At 37.5% G+C, this 21,176-nt stretch overlaps 1 protein-coding gene across 4 annotated transcripts in view; it reads left to right on the forward strand.

Annotated features, from left to right (window-relative positions):
- RAD50 (RAD50 double strand break repair protein) overlaps positions 1-21,176 on the forward strand; it is an 89,469-nt gene that overhangs the window by 14,916 nt on the left and 53,377 nt on the right. For all 4 annotated transcript variants that reach the window (XM_019027582.3, XM_004042473.5, XM_055386572.2 and 1 more), the window contains exons 3-9: positions 5,742-5,893; positions 9,274-9,459; positions 9,819-10,023; positions 17,526-17,654; positions 17,888-18,053; positions 18,659-18,852; positions 19,608-19,814. In XM_019027582.3, coding sequence (XP_018883127.1) covers positions 5,826-5,893; positions 9,274-9,459; positions 9,819-10,023; positions 17,526-17,654; positions 17,888-18,053; positions 18,659-18,852; positions 19,608-19,814 — 1,155 coding nt within the window. In that variant the 5' untranslated portion in view covers positions 5,742-5,825. The remainder of the gene's footprint in view (positions 1-5,741; positions 5,894-9,273; positions 9,460-9,818; positions 10,024-17,525; positions 17,655-17,887; positions 18,054-18,658; positions 18,853-19,607; positions 19,815-21,176) is intronic.

Here is a 21,176-nt window from a genome sequence, read left to right on the forward strand (position 1 = left end):
AAAAAAGAAATATCATATGAATATCAATAGATACAGAAAACGCATTTCAATTTAATAGTCTTTCATGGTAAAAACCCTCAGCATAACTAATGGAGGAATATTAATTCCTGAATAATTCAGTCCAAAATCCATTAGGTGTGGCTGAGTGAGGAAGGCATCCACAAAAACAAGCTGTGACAGCCTGGTGGGGGATTGGAGCCCAAGTAAGCAATCTATGAGTTTATACTGATACAAGAAAATGGGGGGGGAAAAATGGAGAAAGAGCAAAGCCCCTTATACTAGAACCTTAATTAATATAAAAAGAATAATGGAACTAGAAAATTACTATAGGCATACCTTAGATATTGCAGGTTAAGTTCTAATGGATGGCTGTCTTGTCTACATTGAAAATCTGTTGTTTAGTGTAGCTACCTTCATCAATTACCTGAGCTAGATATTCTGGATAACTTGCTGCAGCTTCTGCATCAGCACTTGCTGCTTCACCTTGCACTTTTATGTTGTGGAGACAGCTTCTTTCTTTAAGCCTCATGAACCAACCATTGCTAGCTTCCAACTTTTCTTTGCAGCTTCTTTACTTCTCTCAGCCTTCACAGAATTGCAGAGAGTTAGGGCCTTGCTCTGGATTAGGCTTTGGCCTGAGGGAATGTTGTGGCTGGTTTAATCTATCCCAACTACTAAAACTTTCTCCATATCAGCAGTAAGGCTGTTTCACTTTCTTATCATTTGTGTGTTCACTAAAGTAGCACTTTTAATTTTATTCAAGAACTTTTCCTTTGCCCTCACAACTCAGCTAACTGATGAAAGAGGCCTAACTTTCAACCTGTTTTGGATTTTGATATGCTTTTCTCAACTAAGCTTAATCATTTCTAGCTTTTGATTTAAAACAAGAGACTTTTGACTCTTCTTTCACTTAAACACTTAGGGGCTGTTGTAGGGTTACTAATTGGCCTAATTTCCATATTATTGTGTCTCAGGCAATCAGGCTCCAAGGAGAGGGAGAGAGACGGGAATGGCAGGTCAGTAAAGCAGTCAGGACACACACATTAATGGATTAAGTTCACCTCTTATATGTGGATGGTTGTGGCACACAAACAATTACAGTAGTAACATCAAAGATCACTTATCACAGATCACTATAACAGATACAATAATAATGAAAAAGTTTGAAATATTGTGAGAATTACCAAAATGTGACACAGAGACGCAAAGTGAGCACGTGCTGTTGGAAAAATGGCACCAATAGACTTGTTAGATGCAGGGTTGCCACAAACCTCTGAAGAGCACAATAAGATGGGGTATGCCTGTATTTGATAGCTGTCATAATAATAATTCGTTCAGGTAAGAAACAGTAGATGCTAAAACTAATGGAAGAAAGTTTGATGAAGTATGAGATAGTTATATGGTCTCTGCATCTCTCCCCCAAATTATTAATTAATTGTAAAGAAAAATTTTTTGGTGGAGAAGCTAGGAGATACACCTTTATCAAGAGATTGAAGTTAGTCTAGGCAACATGGTAAAACCACATCTCTACAAAAACTACAAAAATTGGCGGGGTGTGGTGGCATGCACCTATAGTCCCAGCTACTTGGGGGGCTGAGGTAGGAGGACTGCTTATGACTCGGAGGTCGTGGATGCAGTGAGCTGTGTTCATGCCACTGCACTCCAGCCTGGATGACAAAGTGAGACCCTGTCTGAAAAAAATAAATAAAGGGATTGAAATTAATACCCTCCGTAATGAGATAAATGGAAATGATGTCCTATCTGATGAGATGCAGTAAAAGGAACTCATCATCACTTGTATAATATTCCTGCCAAAGATACATAACCTGATTCTAGTCATGAGGAAATATTACCCAAATTTTGGGAGGTATTCTGCAAAACAATGGTCTGTACTTTTCAAAATTATCAGTCATGAAAGTCAAGGAAAATCTGAGCAACTATTTCAGGCTGAAAGAAAGTAAAGAGACATAACCACCAAATACAAAGTGTAATTCTGAACTGAATCCTTTTGCTCTAAAGGACGTACTGGGACAAGTGAATTAGGCTGTAGAAAAAGAAAAAAACAATCAGTATAATTTGCCACAGTAACAGAATAAAGAAGAAAAATCATATGAGCATCAATAGATACAGAAAAAGCTTTTCAATTTAATACTCATTCATGATAAAAACTCTCAGCATAACTAATGGAGGAATAGTTATTCATTCCTGATTAATTCAGTCCAAAAGCCATTAGGTAGGACTGAGTGAGGAAGGCATCCACAGAAGTACCCTAGGGATGAATAGATGATAGAATTAGTAGATAAGAACCTTAAAATCTTATTATAAATCTTATAACTATGTTCATAGATATAAATAAAAACATGAGAAAAATGGAGGACAATAACCAAAAAACCCTAAATAAAGTAAAAGGAATAACAGTGTTTTTATATATAATAGTACAGATGGGTTTAAAACAAAAGGATGGAAAAAATATACCATGCCAACTAATGAAAAGAATGCTGAAGTGACCATATTAATATAAGACAGAAGACATCAGAAAAAATAGGTGATTATATGATATTTGAATGTCTGTTCATTTTTGGTCTTTTAGGTCTTATAAGATGATGGTCATTTTCTACTACTTTAAGGGAGCATATTAAATTTTTTTCAACAGACTTTAAACTTTATTTTGTAGATCAGCTTTGGGTTTATAGCAAAATTGAGCAGAAAGTACAGCTTCTGTATATTCCCTGCCTATACACACACAATCTCCTCTACTATCAGCATCTAACTTTTTGTAGATACTTTGCCTCATTCAAATAATCCAGGGTAATCTTTCTATTTTAAAGTCAAGTGATTGACACCCCAGTTCCATCTGTAATGTTAATTCTCTTTTGCTGTGTAATGTAACATTCACAAATTCAAGGGATTAGAATGTGGACATCTTTGGAGAACCATTATTTTATATGCCACAGCTGAGTTAATGGTAACTTATCACATTTTGGAACAACTGGCAAAACTTGAATGGGATTTGTGGACCATGTGGTAGTAATATATCAGTATCAGTTTCCTGATTTTTGTTGTTGAAAATGTCCTTGTTTTGTAGGAAATACTGGTGTTGGGACATCAGATCAGCAACTTACTCTCATGTGGTTTGGGGGGCAGGAAAGCTATGTATACTGTAGTTCTGTGTATTACTCCATTTTCACACTGCTGTTAAAGACATACCCAAGACTGGGCAATTTACAAAAGAAAGAGGTTTAATGGACTTACAGTTCCATGTGGCTGGGGAGGCCTCACAATCATGGTGGAAGGTGAAAGTCATGTCTCACATGGTGGCAAATGAGAGATTGTGCAGGAAAATTCCCCCTTATAATAACCATCAGATCTCGTGAGATTTACTATCATGAGAACAGCACAGGAAAGACCTGCCCCCGTGATTCAATTATCTCCCACCTGGTTTCTCCCACAACACATGGGGACTCAAGATGAGATTTGGGTGGAGACACAGCCAAACCATATGATTCCACCCCTGGCCCCTCCCAAATCTCATGTCCTCACATTTCAAAACCAATCATGCCTTCCCAACAGTCCCCCAAAGTCTTATTTTAGCATTAATTCAGAAGTCCACAGTCCAGAGTCTTACCCAAGATAAGGCAAGTCCCTTCTGCCTATGCGCCTGTAAACTCAAAAGCAAGTTAGTTACTTCTTAGATACAATCGGGGTACAGGCATTGGGCAAATACAGCCATTCGAAATGGGAGAAATTGGCCAAAACAAAGGGGCCACAGGCCCCGTGCAAGTCTGAAATTCAGTGGGGCAGGTGTATCTTAAAGCTCCAGAATGATCTCCTTTGACTCCATGTCTCACATCCAGGTCACTCTGATGCAAGAGGTGGGCTTCCATGGCCTTGGGCAGCTCCACTCCTGGCTTTGCAGGGTATAGCCTCCTTCCTGGCTGTTTTCACAGGCTGGTGTTGAGTGCCTGCAGTTTTCCCAGGTGCACAGTGCAAGCTGTCAGTGGATCTATTATTCTGGGGGATCTACCAGTCTGGAGGACAGTGGCTGTCTTCTCACAGCTCCACTAGGCAGTCCCCTCCATAGGAACTCTGTGGGGTTTCAACCCCACATTTGCCTTCCATATTGCCCTAGCAGAGGTTTTCCATAAGGGCCCCACCGCTGCAGCAAACTTCTGCCTGGGCATCCAGGTGTTTCCATACACCCTCTGAAATCTAGGCAGAGGTTCCCAAACCTCATTTCTTGACTTCTGTGCACCTGCAGGCTCAACACCACATGGAAGCTGCCAAGGCTTCCGGCTTCCACCCTTTGAAGCAACAGGCCAAGCTGTACCTTGGCTTCTTTTAGTTGTGGCTGGGACACAGGGCACCAAGTCCCTAGACCGCACACAGCAGAGGGACCCTGGGCCTGGCCCACGAAACTATTTTTTCTTCCTAAACCTCTGGGCTTGTGATGGGAGGGGCTGTCACAAAGGTCTCTGACATGCCCCTGGAGACATTTTCCTTATTGTCTTGGTAATTAACATTTGGTTCCTTGTTACTTATGCAAATTTCTGCAGCTGGCTTGAATTCCTCCTCAGAAAATGGGATTTTATTTTCTATCACATTGTCAAGCTGCAAATTTTCCAAACTTTTATGCTGTTTCCCTTTTAATACTGAATCCCTTTAACAGCACCCAAGTCACCGCTTGAATGCTTTACTGCTTAGAAATTTCTTTCACCAGATACCCTAAAATCATCTCTCTCAAGTTCAAAGGTCCACACATTCCTAGGGCAGGGGCAAAATGCTGCCAGTTTCTTTGCTAAAACATAACAAAAGTCACCTTTGCCCCAGTTCCCAGCAAGTTCCTTATCTCCATCTGAGACCACCTCAACCTGGATTTCATTGTCCATATCCTCATCAGCATTTTGGTCAACGCCATTCAACAAATCTCTAGGGAGTTCCAAACTTTCCCACATTTTCCTCTCTTCTGAGCCTTCTAAACTGTTCCATCCTCTGCCTGTTACCCAGTTCCAAAGTCACTTTCACATTTTTGGATAACTTTTCAGCAGCACTCTACTCCTGGTACCAATTTACTGTATGAGTCCGTTTTCACACTGCTAATAAAGATATACCTGAGACTGGACAATTTACAAAGGAAGGGTTTAATGGACTTAGAGTTCCACCTGGCTTGGGAGGCCTCACAATCATAGTGGAAGGTAAGGAGGCGCAAGTCACATCTTACATGGACAGCAGCAGGCAAAGAGAGCTTGTGCAGGGAAACTCCTTCTTATAAAACCATCAGGTCTCGTGAGACTTACTCACTGTGACAAGAACAGCATGGGAAAGACCTGTCCCCATGATTCAATTACCTTCAACTGGGTACCTCCTGCAACATGTGGAAATTCAAGATGAGATTTGGGTGGAGACAAAGACAAACCGAATCATTCTACCTTTCTATAAACTTGCAATTTTTAATGATAAAAAACATTTTTGATGCTTACAGAGATAAAATTCATTTATTTGAAAAATCTGCATACCTGATCTCCTAATGATGCTGAATAAAGGAGGTAGATAATATATCATTTTTGTAAATTAATTAAACAGTATTCTTCTATATTTTGGATAGCATGTAAAAATATCACTCATTTTGGTTGTTTTTCTTTTTGTTCCCTCATTTTGGGTAAGATTGCTTATGCCTTTTCTCTCAGAACCAACACTGGTGCTTATTAAAGTAACATAATTTTTTTCCGTGTTTTCCTTCAAAGGTTGCTCAAGAAACAGATGTGAGAGCCCAGATTCGTCTGCAATTTCGTGATGTCAATGGAGAACTTATAGCTGTACAAAGATCTATGGTGTGTACTCAGAAAAGCAAAAAGACAGAATTTAAAACTCTGGAAGGAGTCATTACTAGAACAAAGTAGGTGTTTATATGATATTTGAATTTCTGTTCATTTTCAGTCTTTTAGGTCTGTAAGTTGATGGTTGTTTTCTACTGTAAGTTTAGGGGAGCGTATTAAATTTTTTTCAATAGACTTTAGACTTTATTTTTTTAGAGCAGTTTTGGGTTTATAGCAAAATTGGGCAGAAAGTACTGAGCTTCCATTTTCTCCCTACCCCCACGCACACACAGCCTCCTCCACTATCAACATTTGATTTTTTGTGGATACTATTTGTCAGTTAAATAGAATGATCTCATGAAAGACTTAGGGTTATGTTCCATTCTCTTGAGTAATTTCTGAACAGTTGCTGAATTGAAAGCACATAATCACTCAAATACAGGTTGAATGAGTAAAAAATTCTAGTGTCATGTTTAAGAATGGGTGAGATGAGAAGCAGACAAGTAGGAAAGAATGATAAATTGTTCCTTTCAACCATTATCATTCTGTTAGAGGCAGGTATCATTTTCTAATGGATATGGATTTGGGGATTAGACTACCTTAGATTCAAGTCTCTGTCTTTGTTGAGCAAATTACTTGACTATTCAGCTTCTTCTCCTCCCTTTTATTTAACTAGCTAAGTAATTCCTTTATTTAACCAATAATGCACATCTACTATGTGCTGGAGGCACTATACTGGCTTCTCAAGCAGGTTTTCATCATTGCCATTTTAACACACTCAAGTATCTCTCATACCCTGGGATTTCATTCCACTCCAGTTACTACCTGTCTCCTTCTCCTTTATAGCCAGTCTCTCAAAAGAGTTGTTGATACTGTCTCCATTTCTTCACCTCCTCTTCACTCCAATTGCAGTCCCATTCGTCCTTTGAAACACCTCTGACTAAAGTTACTAATAACTCTGTTTTTAATTAGGGTAATGCTGCTGCTATACAAAGTAGACCTAAGAGTGAGCCTCTGTTTATTTCATTTGTAAAGTAGGCATTCATTTTCACTGTGTGTATCTTAGATGTTGTCAAAGTTGAGCTAATGCATATAAAATGCTTAACATGTAGTAAGAGTTCATGTATTAGTCCTCTATGACTGCTATAACAAACCACAAACTTAGTGCCATAAACAATACAAATTTGTTATCTTACACTTACGTAGTTTAGAAGTCTGAATTGGGTCTCACTGGGCTAAAATCAAGATGTTAGCAGGGTTACATTCCTTTCTGGAGGCTCTAAGGGAGAATATGTTTCCTTGTTCTTTCCATCTTTTAGAGGCCACCCATATTTTTTAGATCATGCCCTCTTACTCTGTCTTCAAAGCAAGCAATAGTGGGCAGAGTTCTCATATCAAATCACTGTGACCTCTTCTTCTCTCTTCTTCTGCCTTCCTCTCTCACATTAAAGGACCCATATGATTACATTTGCCCCATCCAAATAATCCAGGATAATCTATTTTAAGGTCAAATGATTAACACCCTAATTTCATCTGTAATCTTAATTCTCTTTTGCTGTGCAATGTAACATTCACAAATTCAAGGGATTAAAATGTGGACATCTTGGAGGACCATTGTTCCATGTACCATAGCTGAGTAAATGCTACTTTATCACTTCTTATTTGAAAATTTCTTTTTCTAGACCTCCGTGATACAATACTGTTCTCTCTTTCTATCACAGCTACATACTACTTCATTCACCCCATCAATAAAGGTTGGAAGTCTCATTAGGCTCAGTCCTATATCTTCTCCTTTTTTTTGCTCTGTATTTTCTTCCTAGGTAATCACATTCTTATCCATTGCTCAAACTACTCTGTGTTCATAGATGACTCTCAGATTTATGTCATATCTCCAAACCAGACCTCTGTTTCCAGACCCATTTACCCAGACCTATTTACCCATTTCTGATTTTTTTTTTTTTTTTTTTTTTTTTGAGATGGAGTCTTGCTCTGTCTGTCACCCAGGCTGGAGTGCAGTGGTGAAATCTCAGCTCACTGCAACCTCCGCCTCCCGGGTTTAAGCGATTCTCCTGCCTCAGCCTCCTGAGTAGCTGGAACTACAGGCATGCACCACCATGCCTGGCTAATTTTTGCACTTTTAGTAGAGATGGGGTTTCACCATGTTAGCCAGAATGGTCTTGATCTCTTGACCTCGTGATCCGCCCACCTCAGCCTCCCAAAGTGCTGGGATTACAGGCGTGAGCTACCATGCCCGGCCCCATCTCTGATTTTTTTTACCAGTTGTTTCAAAGACAACTTAGGTTCAACGTTTCCAAAACCAAACTCACAGTCCTTTCTCTTTGACCTCCCCCCTTAAAAAACCTCCAACAACTTGGTCTTATGGTATACCTCACCTTGGTGAATGATACCACTATCCGTCCAGTGACAAAAACCAAGAACCTAAGTCTTGATATGTCTTTGCCTTCCATATCCAGTCTATTACTGAGACCTATGGATTTAATCTAAATGTCTCTTGAATCTGTTTCCATCTCTACAACCACCATTCTAGTCCTAGTCCAAGCTACCATTGTCTTTCCATGACCTCATGTGATAACCTATTGATTTATCTGTGTCTATTCTAGCCCTCTACAAAGCATTCTTAATATATTCAGTGTATTTTTTTCTTTCTTTTTTTCTTTTTTTTTTTTTTTTGAGACAGAGTTTCACTCTTGTTTCCCAGGCTGGAGTGCAATGATGCGATCTCAGCTCACTGCAACCTCACCGGCTTCAAGCGATTCTGTTGCCTCAGCCTCCCAAGGAGCTGGGATTACAGGTGCCCACCATCACACCTGGCTAATTTTTTTGTATTTTTTAATAGAGACAGGGTTTCACCATGTTAGTCTGGCTGGTCTCGAACTCCTGACCACAGGTGATCCATTCACCTCGGCCTCCCAAATTGCTGGGATTACAGACATAAGCCACCGTGCCTGGCCCAGTGTAATATTTTCAAAATACAAATTGAAATGTATAAAAAACAGTAAAGACAGATATTGCCTCTGCTCACCAGAGCAGTCTGTTACTGAAGAAAGAACACCGTTCTAAGATGTTTTTAACTTACCTTTGCCTGTCTGCTATTGATCATCATGTTTTGTTTTATTCTTTGTCTCTTATTTTTAAGACAGTTAATGCTCTATATATTATCTCTAAGTATTCTAAATTATTATATTTAAAAGTCCAAATATGTAAAAAATAAATTCTGGCTTCCTTTCCTGAACTACTTTGTTTTACATATCTTTTCATCTGAACCATTAAATAGTTTAAGAGTTACACTTTTTAGCATGATGAAGCCATTTCTAACGGGATAGGTGAAGGGCTTTTTTTTTTTTTTTTTTTTAAAGAAGTACAGTATGAATTGATTAAGCAATAGAATAGATACACTGAAGGTTATTTTACATATGTTGTTGATTTTCATTTTCTGTAGGCATGGTGAAAAGGTCAGTCTGAGCTCTAAGTGTGCAGAAATTGACCGAGAAATGATCAGTTCTCTTGGGGTTTCCAAGGCTGTGCTAAATAATGTCATTTTCTGTCATCAAGAAGATTCTAATTGGCCTTTAAGTGAAGGAAAGGCTTTGAAGCAAAAGTTTGATGAGATTTTTTCAGCAACAAGGTTTGTAACCCTTAAATAGACTTTGTAGTCCATTAAGTTATTGAACTGTGTTTGCAATTTGGATGCTTCTTTTTAACAGAAAAAATTTAAAAAGCAGAAAGGTCATCAGTTACTACCTCTCACCCAGCAGCAACCACTGGGCATATTTTCTTTCACTTGTCTTTCTGTAGGTATATTTATTTACCTGATTGACAGTATAAATGTAATTTTTTTCACTTACCATTATGTCATAGGCATTTTACAAGTTATTAAAAACTCATTGTAACTGTAATCTTAGTGACAGCATAATATCCCACTGTATGAATATATACCATAATTTACTTTGCCAGAAATTTGATTTTTGTTTCATATCTTCAAAGATACATTAAAGCCTTGGAAACACTTCGGCAGGTACGTCAGACACAAGGTCAGAAAGTAAAAGAATATCAAATGGAACTAAAATATCTGAAGCAATATAAGGAAAAAGCCTGTGAGATTCGTGATCAGATTACAAGTAAGGAAGCCCAGTTAACATCTTCAAAGGAAATTGTCAAATCCTATGAGAATGAACTTGATCCGTTGAAGGTAACTTGATTTTATTTTTAATTGACAAAAATTGTATATCTTTATGGTATACAGCATGATGTTTTGATATAAGTATACATTGTGGAATGGCTAAATCAAGCTATTTAACGTGCATTACTTCAATTTTTTTATGGTGAGAACACTTAAAATCTACTCTCTTAGCAACTATATGTTGTTATTAACTAAAGTCACAGTGATGTACAGTAGTTAATTTCTTGTATACTAAATAGGTAGTCCTTTTTTTGCTATAGTAGCATTCTCCCCTTATTTGTATATGAAACTGAATGGCTTGTATATTTCTTGAATTATCAGGGAGCTAATGTTTTAGGTCTATATTAGTCTTTAAATTGCTCAAAGAGCTTGGATTTGAAAGAAAACAAATTTGTAGCATCACACTAAATTAGTAGTATAGATCACTAGGTGTTAAATAGCAATATCATTACCCAACCTTACAGTTCTGTATTAAGATTTTTTAAAATTGACATCTTTCTAGAGAATTTTTAAAATTTGCAGAAAGTTTTTGAAGCATTCAAAAATTGCACAGAATTTGGAATTGATCCATAACATGTTGATATATTTTCAAATGAGTATACCTTCCTCAACCCGGTGATTTATAAGAAAGGCCTACAGGAAATTCCATTCATTCATTTAATAAGCATTTATTGGGTGTCTTCTTTGTACCAGGGTATACTGTGCTTGGGTACAAAGAGGACTATAACTGCACCCCTGTCCTTAAGGTATTCCTAGTCTAAAAGCATTCTTAAAAATGGCTATTTGCTATGTTTTAGATAGTAGATTTTTTTAAAGTCATTAAAAAATTTATTGATTTGGTTTTTAAAAAACTCACCCGTAAATACCAGTATAGATCTTTGAATCGTGAAGTAGAAAATGTATATATTTTTAATGATGGCCATGCATAGAAATATATTGCAAGGGCTTCTGGGAGGAGGTAGGGCTGAGGTGGGCCTTGAAGAATGGGAAGAAATCAAGTCAGCAAACTAGAAGACATTTTATGTATGTTTGTATTTATTTATTTATTTATTTTTGAGATGGAGTTTCGCTTTTGTTGCCCAGGCTGGAGTGCAGTGGCGCGATCTCGGCTCACTGCAACCTCTGCCTCCCGGGTTCAAGCAATTCTCCCGCTTAGCCTCCAGAGTAGCTGGGATTACAGGCATGCGCCACCACGCCCGGCTAAATAAAAAAAAAAAATAGAATTTTTTGTATTTTTAGTAGAGATGGGGTTTCTCCATGTTGGTCAGGCTGGTCGCGAACTCCCGACCTCAAGTGATCTGCCTGCCTCGGCCTCCCAAAGTGCTGGGATTACAGGCGTGAGCCACCGCGCCTGGAAATGTTTGTATTTATTTTGACTTTTCTTTTAAAAGTAATATGTGCCCCTAGTAAAAAAGTTATAAAAGGATATTAGGTGAAAAGTAAAAGATAGTCTTCCATTTCTCATCTCTGACCTTCCAGAGTATATTTTACCTGCAACTTTTTTTAACTGCATATATACAATACATATGTATGTACAAACATTCACTTGTATGTATGTGCATATTTACCTTTACAAGCTTAATCAGAACAGGATTGTGAGAGGAAGAGTCTGGGTTAAGTAAATCAATATAGAAGGAGTAAATGATCAATATGAATCGGGGTCAGATTATAGAAAGCTAATGGATTTCAGACTTAGTTCAATAGACAGAAGAGTAGAAGACTATGTTATATTTTAGGATGAGTTGTCCTGATAACTCTGTGTGGGTCCCGTGGTAATTACCAAGATATTAGAACAGATTTCCTTTTTTTTTCTTCTTTCCCCCTTGCCCCACTCCACATTTTCTTTTCTTGAGGAGCATCTTGGTTGGAGAGATGACAAGCACATGTAATGGTAAGGCAGAGAAAAAAACAAGACCTGTAGGAGCTCTGAGGATAAAGAAAGAGAATTTCTATCTGAGGTAGCCAGAGAGGATTTCATAGGACTGAATTTGGCCGTGACTTTTTTGATCATGAATGAGTAAGTCATTGGAGACATAGAGACAGTAAAATCCAAGCTGTCTTTGAACACTGTCAAGGAAATCCATATTGTTGAAATGAAGCATTTATATTGGAAATGATGTCAAGGTAGGGCCAAATGATAATACCTAGGATTTAGTGAGTGGTGCCAAGATTCTAACCAAGGCTGTAGCAGAGGTTGAGGTATTTATTTACTTGTTTGTGTTTAATTGTGAGTAATTCTCCAAGGGTTTAATATTCTTCTCTGTATCCTCAGAGCCTAGCCTAGTGCCTGACACGTAGCAGGTGGTTCAATAAATGTTTATTAAGTAGATGACTTCCAAAGTCCTTTTTTTAGCTCTGACATGTGAAGATTCTTCCCTTCATAGAACCCAATTAAAGTTTGGGTCAAATCACCTTCCCAGAAAAGACTACGTCCTTTCAACCATGCACTAGAATGCATCCTTTCCCATTTTTACCGATTCCCTTCATCTTCAGGAACTCTCACTCTCTCATAAACTACTTTATTACCATCCCACCATATCCTGTCCTCTTTTTTTGGCCTACTTAGATCTGTTTTCCTTTCTTGCCTTAAATGGGAATTGCTAGAGGAATATGTTTCTAACTTTTTTTTTCTGCACACAAGTTCATGGTCCTTCTATAGTTGATAGCCCAGCTGCTCTATTTTTTTAATCTCATTTCACACTGGCACCTAAGCTTTAAACCCTTGGCTGTTTTTGTTATTGTTGTCTGCCTGCTTATCCTAGCTCCTTTTACTAGGTGTGTACCTTGGGGATAGAACCTATGTTTTGTGCTCTGAGATTAGAACCAAAACACAGATGTCAAAGAAGGAATTCAGGGGATCTGGTGACTGGCTGGATTTAAGGAATGAAGCAGGTAGAGATGTTATGAAAGATCCAAGCCCAGATGATTATCATAATGTTTGTGCTACCAAGAGGCAGTGAAAACACTGATGGAAAGAAACTGAGCACTTTGTAGAGTATCATAGTAGAGATGTTAGTATTCATTGCTCTTAAGTATCCATCCAGTTATATTTGTTAGACTCTACTCAAAAGGTATTTTCTGAGTACAGAATTTTTTTCACAAGTGGTGCAAATGGTCTCATTAATTGAATGTTTACTGCCTAACACTAATCCAAGTGCTTTAAAATGTATAATGTAAACCCCATAGTAACTCTGTGAGGTTGTATAGGCAGGAAAACTGAGGTACAGGTATTCACAGTGGAAATAAGGGTTAAAGGTAGGATTTGAGTCCTCTGATTCCTAAGTTTAAACTTTTTTTTCTTTTTAAGTCAAGTTTATTAAGGTATAATATATATATGGTAAAATCCACCCTTTTTAGAGTATAAATTCTATGAGTTAGGACATATGCATACAGTAGCATAACCATCACTACAATGAAGATGTAGAATATTTCAGTCACTCCAAAAAGTTCTCTCAAAGTCCTTGCAGTCAGTCCTCTCCCCCTGCTCCCATCCATAGTAACCACTAATTTGTTTTCTGTCATTATAGTTTTGCCTTTTCCAGAGAGTGGCACATATATAGAATCATACAGTATGCAGACTTTTGTGTCTGGGATTTATCTATGTTGCTGCATGTGTGAGTAATTCATTCCTTTTTTTTGTTTTTTTGAGACGGAGTTTCGCTCTTGTTGCCCAGGCTGGAGTGCAATGGCATGATCTCGGCTCACTGCAACCTCCGTCTCCCAGGTTCAAGCAATTCTCCTACCTCAGCCTCCCGAGTAGCTGGGATTACAGGCATGTGCCACCACACCCAGCTAATTTTTTTTGTATTTTTAGTAGAGACGGGGTTTCTCCATGTTGGTCAGGCTGGTCTCGAACTCCCAACCTCAGATGATCTGCCCACCTCGGCCTCCCAAAGTGCTGGGATTACAGGTGTGAGCCACTGTGCCCGGCAATTCATTCCTTTTTATTGTGGAGGAGCATTCCTTCCATTGTATGCATGTATTATAATTTTTTTCCTCATCCATTCTGTGGCTGATGGACATTAACTTGTTTTTGGTTGAACTAGTTTACAGTCCCACCAACAGTGTAAAAGTGTTCCTCTTTCTCCACATCCTCTCCAGCACCTGTTGTTTCCTGACTTCTTAATGATCGCCATTCTAACTGGTGTGAGATGGTATCTCATTGTGGTTTTGATTTGCATTTCTCTGATGACCAGTGATGATGAGCATTTTTTCATGTGTCTTTTGGCTGCATAAATGTCTTCTTTTGAGAAGTGTCTGTTCATATCCTTCACCCACTTTTTGATGGGGTTGTTTGTTTTTTTCTTGTAAATTTGTTTGAGTTCTTTGTAGATTCTGGATATTAGCCCTTTGTCAGATGAGTTGATTGCAAAAATGTTCTCCCATTCTGTAGGTTGCCTGTTCACTCTGATGGTAGTTTCTTTTGCTGTGCCGAATCTCTTTAGTTTAATTAGATCCCATTTGTCAGTGTGGGGATTCCTCAAGGATCTAGAAATAGAAATACCATTTGACCAAGCCATCCCATTACTGGGTATATACCCAAAGGATTATAAATCATGCTGCTATAAAGACACATGCACACGTATGTTTATTGCAGCACTACTCACAATAGCAAAGACTTAGAACCAACCCAAATGTCCAACGATGATAGACTGGATTAAGAAAATGTGGCACATATACACCATGGAATACTATGCAGCCATAAAAAATGATGAGTTCATGTCCTTTGTAGGGACACGGATGAAGCTGGAAACCATCATTCTCAGCAAACTACCGCAAGAACAAAAAACCAAACACCGCATGAACAAAAAACCAAACACCGCATGTTCTCACTCATAGGTGGGAATTGAACAATGAGAACACTTGGACACAGGAAGGGGAACATCACACACTGGGGCCTGTTGTGGGGTGGGGGGAGGGAGGAGGGATAGCATTAGGAGATACACCTAATGTAAATGACGAGTTAATGGGTGCAGCACACCAACATGGCACATGTATACATATGTAACAAACCTGCATGTTGTGCACGTGTACCCTAGAACTTAAATATAATAAAAAGAAATAAGTTGTTTTCAGCTTTGGGTTGTTACAGATAAAACTGCTATAAACTTTTGTGTACAGGTCTTTGGATAACTTTAGGACTCGGGTTGCTAGGTCGTATGGTAAATATATGTTTAACCTTATAAGTTACCAGATGGCTGTACCATCTGGTACCACTTCATAGTCCTACCAACAATTTACCAACAATTTATGGGAATGTAATTGCTCTGCATTCTCATCCCCACTTAGTACTGTCAGTGTTTTTCATTTTAGCCATAACAGTAGGGGTGTGGTAGTGTCTCATTGTGACATTGTGAGGTTGTATTTCTTTATATTTTTAATTTGTGTTTTCCTAGTTGATCAGTCAATTGATTATTGATTTTGAGCATCTTTTCATGTATTTATTTGCCACCTGAATATCTTCGTTAGTAAAATGTAAAAGTCTTTTGCCTATTTTTCAATGTTATTTATTTATTGGTCATTTTATTATTGAGCTGTGAGAGTTCTTTTTTTTTTTTTTTTCCTTGTTTTTTGAGACAGGGTCTCGCTGTCTCACCCAGGCCAGAGTGCAGTGGTGTGATCTTGGCTCACTGCAGCCTCTGACTCCCAGGCTCAAGTGATCCTTCCACCTCAGTCTCCCACGTAGCTGGGACTACAGGCACACACCACCACACCCGGCTAATGTTTTTTAATTTTTTTGTAGAGGCAAGGTCTCACCAGGTTACCCAGACTGGTCTCAAACTTCTGGGCTCAAGCAATCAGCCTGCCTCAGTCTCCCAAAGTGCTGGGATTACAGGTGTGAACTACAGTGCCAGGCAGAGAGTTCTAAATATGTTCTGGATACAAGCCCTTTATCAGATATTGGTTTTGCAGATGTTTCTTAACTGCTTTTCGGAGGACAGGAGTTTTAAATTTTGATCAGGTACAGTTTATAAACTTTTTTCTCTTATGGTTTATACTTTTTGTTTATTATTTAGGAAGTCTTTGACCCAGTGTCACAAAAATATTCTTCAGTGTTTTCCTCTAAAAGTTTTATAGTTTGAGTTCTTACAATTAAGTATATGCTTCATTTCAGAATCTTAATATGATATGAGGTAAGAGTTGAGGTTTACTTTCTTACATACAAATGTCCACTTCTTCTAGCACCCAGAGCCTAGTCATTATGATACCCTGCCTCCTAATCTTATTGTCATCTTGTCTCCCAATCTTAACTATACAATTTTGTACAAGTCTGTTAAGTCCTTTGAATTTCCTGCTTAGTATATACTTTTGTGAGGATTAGAGAGAATTTATAGCAGCACCTAGTACAATGTCTGGAACATAGCAGACATTCAATCAGTGATACCTGTGACTGTTGTTCTTGGTAAAATTATTTTTTTCAAATCTCTCTTTCGTTTAGCTAACATTGAACACCTATTGCATGTTCTGGGGATACATTAGGGAACAAAGTAAACAAAGTTTCTGTTTTTAGGCCGTTTACGTTCATATACAAATCACAAGCTATACTATTAGTATAATTTTAATAAATTATGTTAAAGTCAAGGATGCATTTTGGTGCAATTATGAAAGTTTGCAATTGCTGTCTAAGCATTCCAATAACTTAATATGTTAGTTTAAAATTAGGTTCTGCTGGGCATGGTGGTACATACTTATAGTCTCAGCTACTTGGAGGCTGAGGTGGGAGGAACACTTGAGCCCAGGAGTTCAAGTTGTATTGCACTGTTATTGCACCTGTGAATAGCCACTCCAGCCAGGGCAACATAGCAAGACCTTGTCTCTGCATTTGAAATAATAATAATAAAAGTAGGTTGTAAAAATGTCTTAGAAGAAGAGTTGGTCAGTTTTGGAATCATAGAGGCAAACACTAGAAGAATATCCCCAGCATCATCCAATAAGAGAATGCCCCGAACCAGATCCCAGTATTCCTGGGAGATGAGGCAACCAGCTGTCTCTGGAAGCGAGCCTCAGAGCAGGCCACTGAGCTCCTTTGTTGTACTTTACTTGCTCAGAGTCCTCTGTGGTTGAGCAAGCTTTGGATTAAAGTATACTCTTCATGTAAATTTGCCTATAGGCTCAGAATGCATTGGTAACTCACCATGAATTTCTAGCCTTCTCAGTAGTCCTGACTTAAAAAAATACATTAAATAGTTACCTTTTTAAGGATTAAGTAACTCTAAATGCCCAATGAATGAATAATGACTTTTGTGGCAGGTGTTGAGGACAGGACATGGTGTTTGGAGTTAGAAGTGGAATTTAATTCCTGCTTCTCTCTACTAGCTGTGAGGACTTGGGCCAAGTTACTTAATGTCTCTGAACTTCAGTTTCTCTAGGCCCGCTCTACAGTGTTATTGTTAGCCTTAAATGAGATCACTTTTACTAAATGCCTGGACCTGGAGTATCTTACTTGTCTTCATCTATCAGCCATGTAAGCTATAGTGAGTTTTATTTATGTAATGTTTCTTTATTTTCAGAATCGTCTAAAAGAAATTGAACATAATCTCTCTAAAATAATGAAACTTGACAATGAAATTAAAGCCTTGGATAGCCGAAAGAAGCAAATGGAGAAAGATAATAGTGAACTGGAAGAGAAAATGGAAAAGGTTTGTGGTGGTAGAATTTTGTTCTGCTTCAAAATTTTGGGATTATTGTAATTAACTTTATTTGAATCCATTTTGCCATCCACATTGGAAAAAAACAAATACAGATCTTGTTACTTCTATGTATATGTTAAAATGAAGGATATTGAATAAGGTTTGGTTTATATTTGGTACCTCAAAGTGATCATATTTTCTTATGCTTGTACATTAAAGCTTTTTATTTTGGTGTTACACAGGTTTTTCAAGGGACTGATGAGCAACTAAATGACTTATATCACAATCACCAGAGAACAGTAAGGGAGAAAGAAAGGAAATTGGTAGACTGTCATCGTGAACTGGAAAAACTAAATAAAGAATCTAGGCTTCTCAATCAGGAAAAATCAGAACTGCTTGTTGAACAGGGTAGGACAAAATGTTTATTTGGTCATTTTTCCTACTATGATATTATACATTTTCTGTATGAATGAGGAATCTCCAAGGACTTATGCTGAGTGAAAAGCCAATCTTAAAAGGCTATACACAGTATGTTTCCATTTATATAACATTTTTATAATGTCAAAATTTTAGAAATAGTGGAGAAATTAGTGGTTGCCAGGGATACTGGGTAAGAGAAAGGACAGGAGGGAGCTAGGTATGGTTATGATTAGAACAAAAAGAGAGTTCTTGTAGTATTGGAACTGTTCAGTATCTTGACTGCCATAGTGGATATATGAACCGACACAGGTGATAAAATTATATAGAACTTAATACACACACATACACATGCTCAGGGGTACAAATAAAATTGGGGAAATTTGAATAAGATTGATGAATTATATCAATATCAGTATTCTGGTTGTGATATTTTACTGCAGTTTTGCAAAATGTTATCATTGGGGAAAACTGGGCAAAATGTACAAGAGACACACTGCATTATTTTTTATAACTCATGAATCTACAGCTATCTCAACTTTTTAAGCACCAGTTGAAAAAAAAATTATGAGATTTTTTTTTTTTTTTTTTTAAAGGTCGTCTACAGCTGCAAGCAGATCGCCATCAAGAACATATCCGAGCTAGAGATTCATTAATTCAGTCTTTGGCAACACAGCTAGAATTGGATGGCTTTGAGCGTGGACCATTCAGTGAAAGACAGATTAAAAATTTTCACAAACTTGTGAGAGAGAGACAAGAAGGGGAAGCAAAAACTGCCAACCAACTGATGGCAAGTATTTTGAAATACAGTATTTGTTATTTTGTTTGCATCATATTCTCTACTTGAATTGTTTTAATTTTTGGTTGGACTCCATTTTGGCATATTTTTCTATTAGTGTTAGGATAAAATCTGCTACAAGGCAGAAAAACCTTTATTGAAGCAAATGTTCTTAAGTATATAAAGATAAAAATATGAAGAAAATGTAAACCTACATTTTTTATTTGGTTTTAAGTAAAAATTTTTAAAAACTAATTGCAGAGAAAACATTTGCTCCAGTTAATGATTATCTCTGGGTAATGGTTTTGATTGTTTTTAAAATACAGTCTTGAACCACATGTTTTGGTCAGTGATAGACCACGTATTTGACATTGGTCCCATAAAATTATAATACTGTATTTTACTGTATGTTTTCTGTGTCTAGATATGTTTAGATACATAAATATTTATCATCGTGTTACAGTTGCCAAAGTATTCAGTACAGTAATATGCTGTATAGGTTTGTAGCCCATAAACAATAGGCTATACCATATAGTCTATGTGTGTATTAAGCTATACCATGTAGGCTTATGTAAATACATTCTGATGTTCACACAATGATAAAATTGCCTAATGATGCATTTCTCAGAATATAACCCTGCTGAGCAACACATGACTGTACTTTTTTGTATTTTCTTCAGTGTACATATATTCCTTTTGCAATTAAAAAACTTTTTCTTAAATTGTTTAGTAAATTATTAATGCTCATTCTTTACATACGCATTTAGAATGACTTTGCAGAAAAAGAGACTCTGAAACAAAAACAGATAGATGAGATAAGAGATAAGAAAACTGGACTGGGAAGAATAATTGAGTTAAAATCAGAAATCCTAAGTAAGAAGCAGAGTGAGCTGAAAAATGTGAAGTATGAATTACAGCAGTTGGAAGGATCTTCAGACAGGATTCTTGAACTGGACCAGGAGCTCATAAAAGCTGTAAGATATTGTTTGAATAATCTAATAATTTTAAGATATAATACTTTTAGAACTATTTTGTCTATTTTTGATCCTAAGATTATAGCATTTTAATAAAAACATCAACTTTGTCTTATTCTCATGTAAAATGAATTCATCTGAATATCTTGATCTTCTGACTCTTTGGTTCTACAACCCGATAGGCTGAAAATTAGAATCACATAGGGAGCTTTTTAAACATACTGTACTCAGACCTTAAAGCTTCAGACCTTCCAAATCAAAATCTCTGAGAATGGGGCATAGAAATGTACATTCAAAACACAGCAAAACTGGCTAATTCTTATGAGCACCTTGATTAAGAACACTTACCAGGCCGGGTGCGGTGTCTCACACCTGTAATCTCAGCACTTTGGGAGGCCAAGGCAGGCATATAACGTGAGGTCGGGAGTTCAAGACCCGTCCAGTCAACATGGTGAAACCCCGTCTCTACTAAAAATACAAAAATTAGCTGGGCGTGGTGGCATGTGCCTGTAATCCCAGCTACTTGGGAGGCCAGGGCAGGAGAATCGCTTGAACCTGGGAGGCAGAGGTTGCAGTGAGCCAAGATCGCACCACTGCTCTCCAGCCTGGGTGACAGAGTGAGACTCCATCTCAAAAAAAAAAAAAGAAAAAGAACACTTGCCAAAGTTTTAAAAAAGCAAGTATTTTTCCTCTAGGTCACACACGTTGTAATTCTAGATGATTTTTGCTGTATTATTACTTTTTCTGTGGTAAAACCTTCCTTAGCCAATCTTTTCAGGTATTTCCGTATTTTCTTTCTTGCTTCTAGTCCGTCCTCCTCCTTCACATCTCCATTACCAAAGTAAGCATTCTAAAGCATGGCAAACTTCTTAAAGCCCATCTTGATAATTTATGTAAACATTTATTTTTGCTCCATAACTCACCATTGTAGCATACATTTTTGTCAGTTTAGCACTTCATCAGTGTTGTCTTGTTGGAGTGGGGAGATACTTGGTCAGGGACCACATCACACTATTTTTATAGTTTCTACATACCAGGCAATATAGTGAATTACATGGGGACATAATAAATATTTAATTGTTGACTGAGGACTCACTAATCTGTGTACTTAGACACATGTCTCCTAATTTTACACTAATTCTCACATTTCTTTCCTGTTTGACCCTTCTAGGTTTATTTACTAATTCTCCACCATTATAACATAGTAAGATCACTTTAATAAGATATACCTTAGAGCATATATAGTGCCTTATGTTTTTTTCTCTTGTTGGATACAAACAGTAATATTTGGAACATTCTGAGGAGTAGTTAATTTCTAATACACTTTGTCATTATTTTAATTCTTGCACAAAATATATAACA

Source organism: Gorilla gorilla, chromosome 4 (genome assembly GCF_029281585.2).
Source record: "Gorilla gorilla gorilla isolate KB3781 chromosome 4, NHGRI_mGorGor1-v2.1_pri, whole genome shotgun sequence".
Lineage (NCBI taxonomy): Eukaryota > Metazoa > Chordata > Mammalia > Primates > Hominidae > Gorilla > Gorilla gorilla.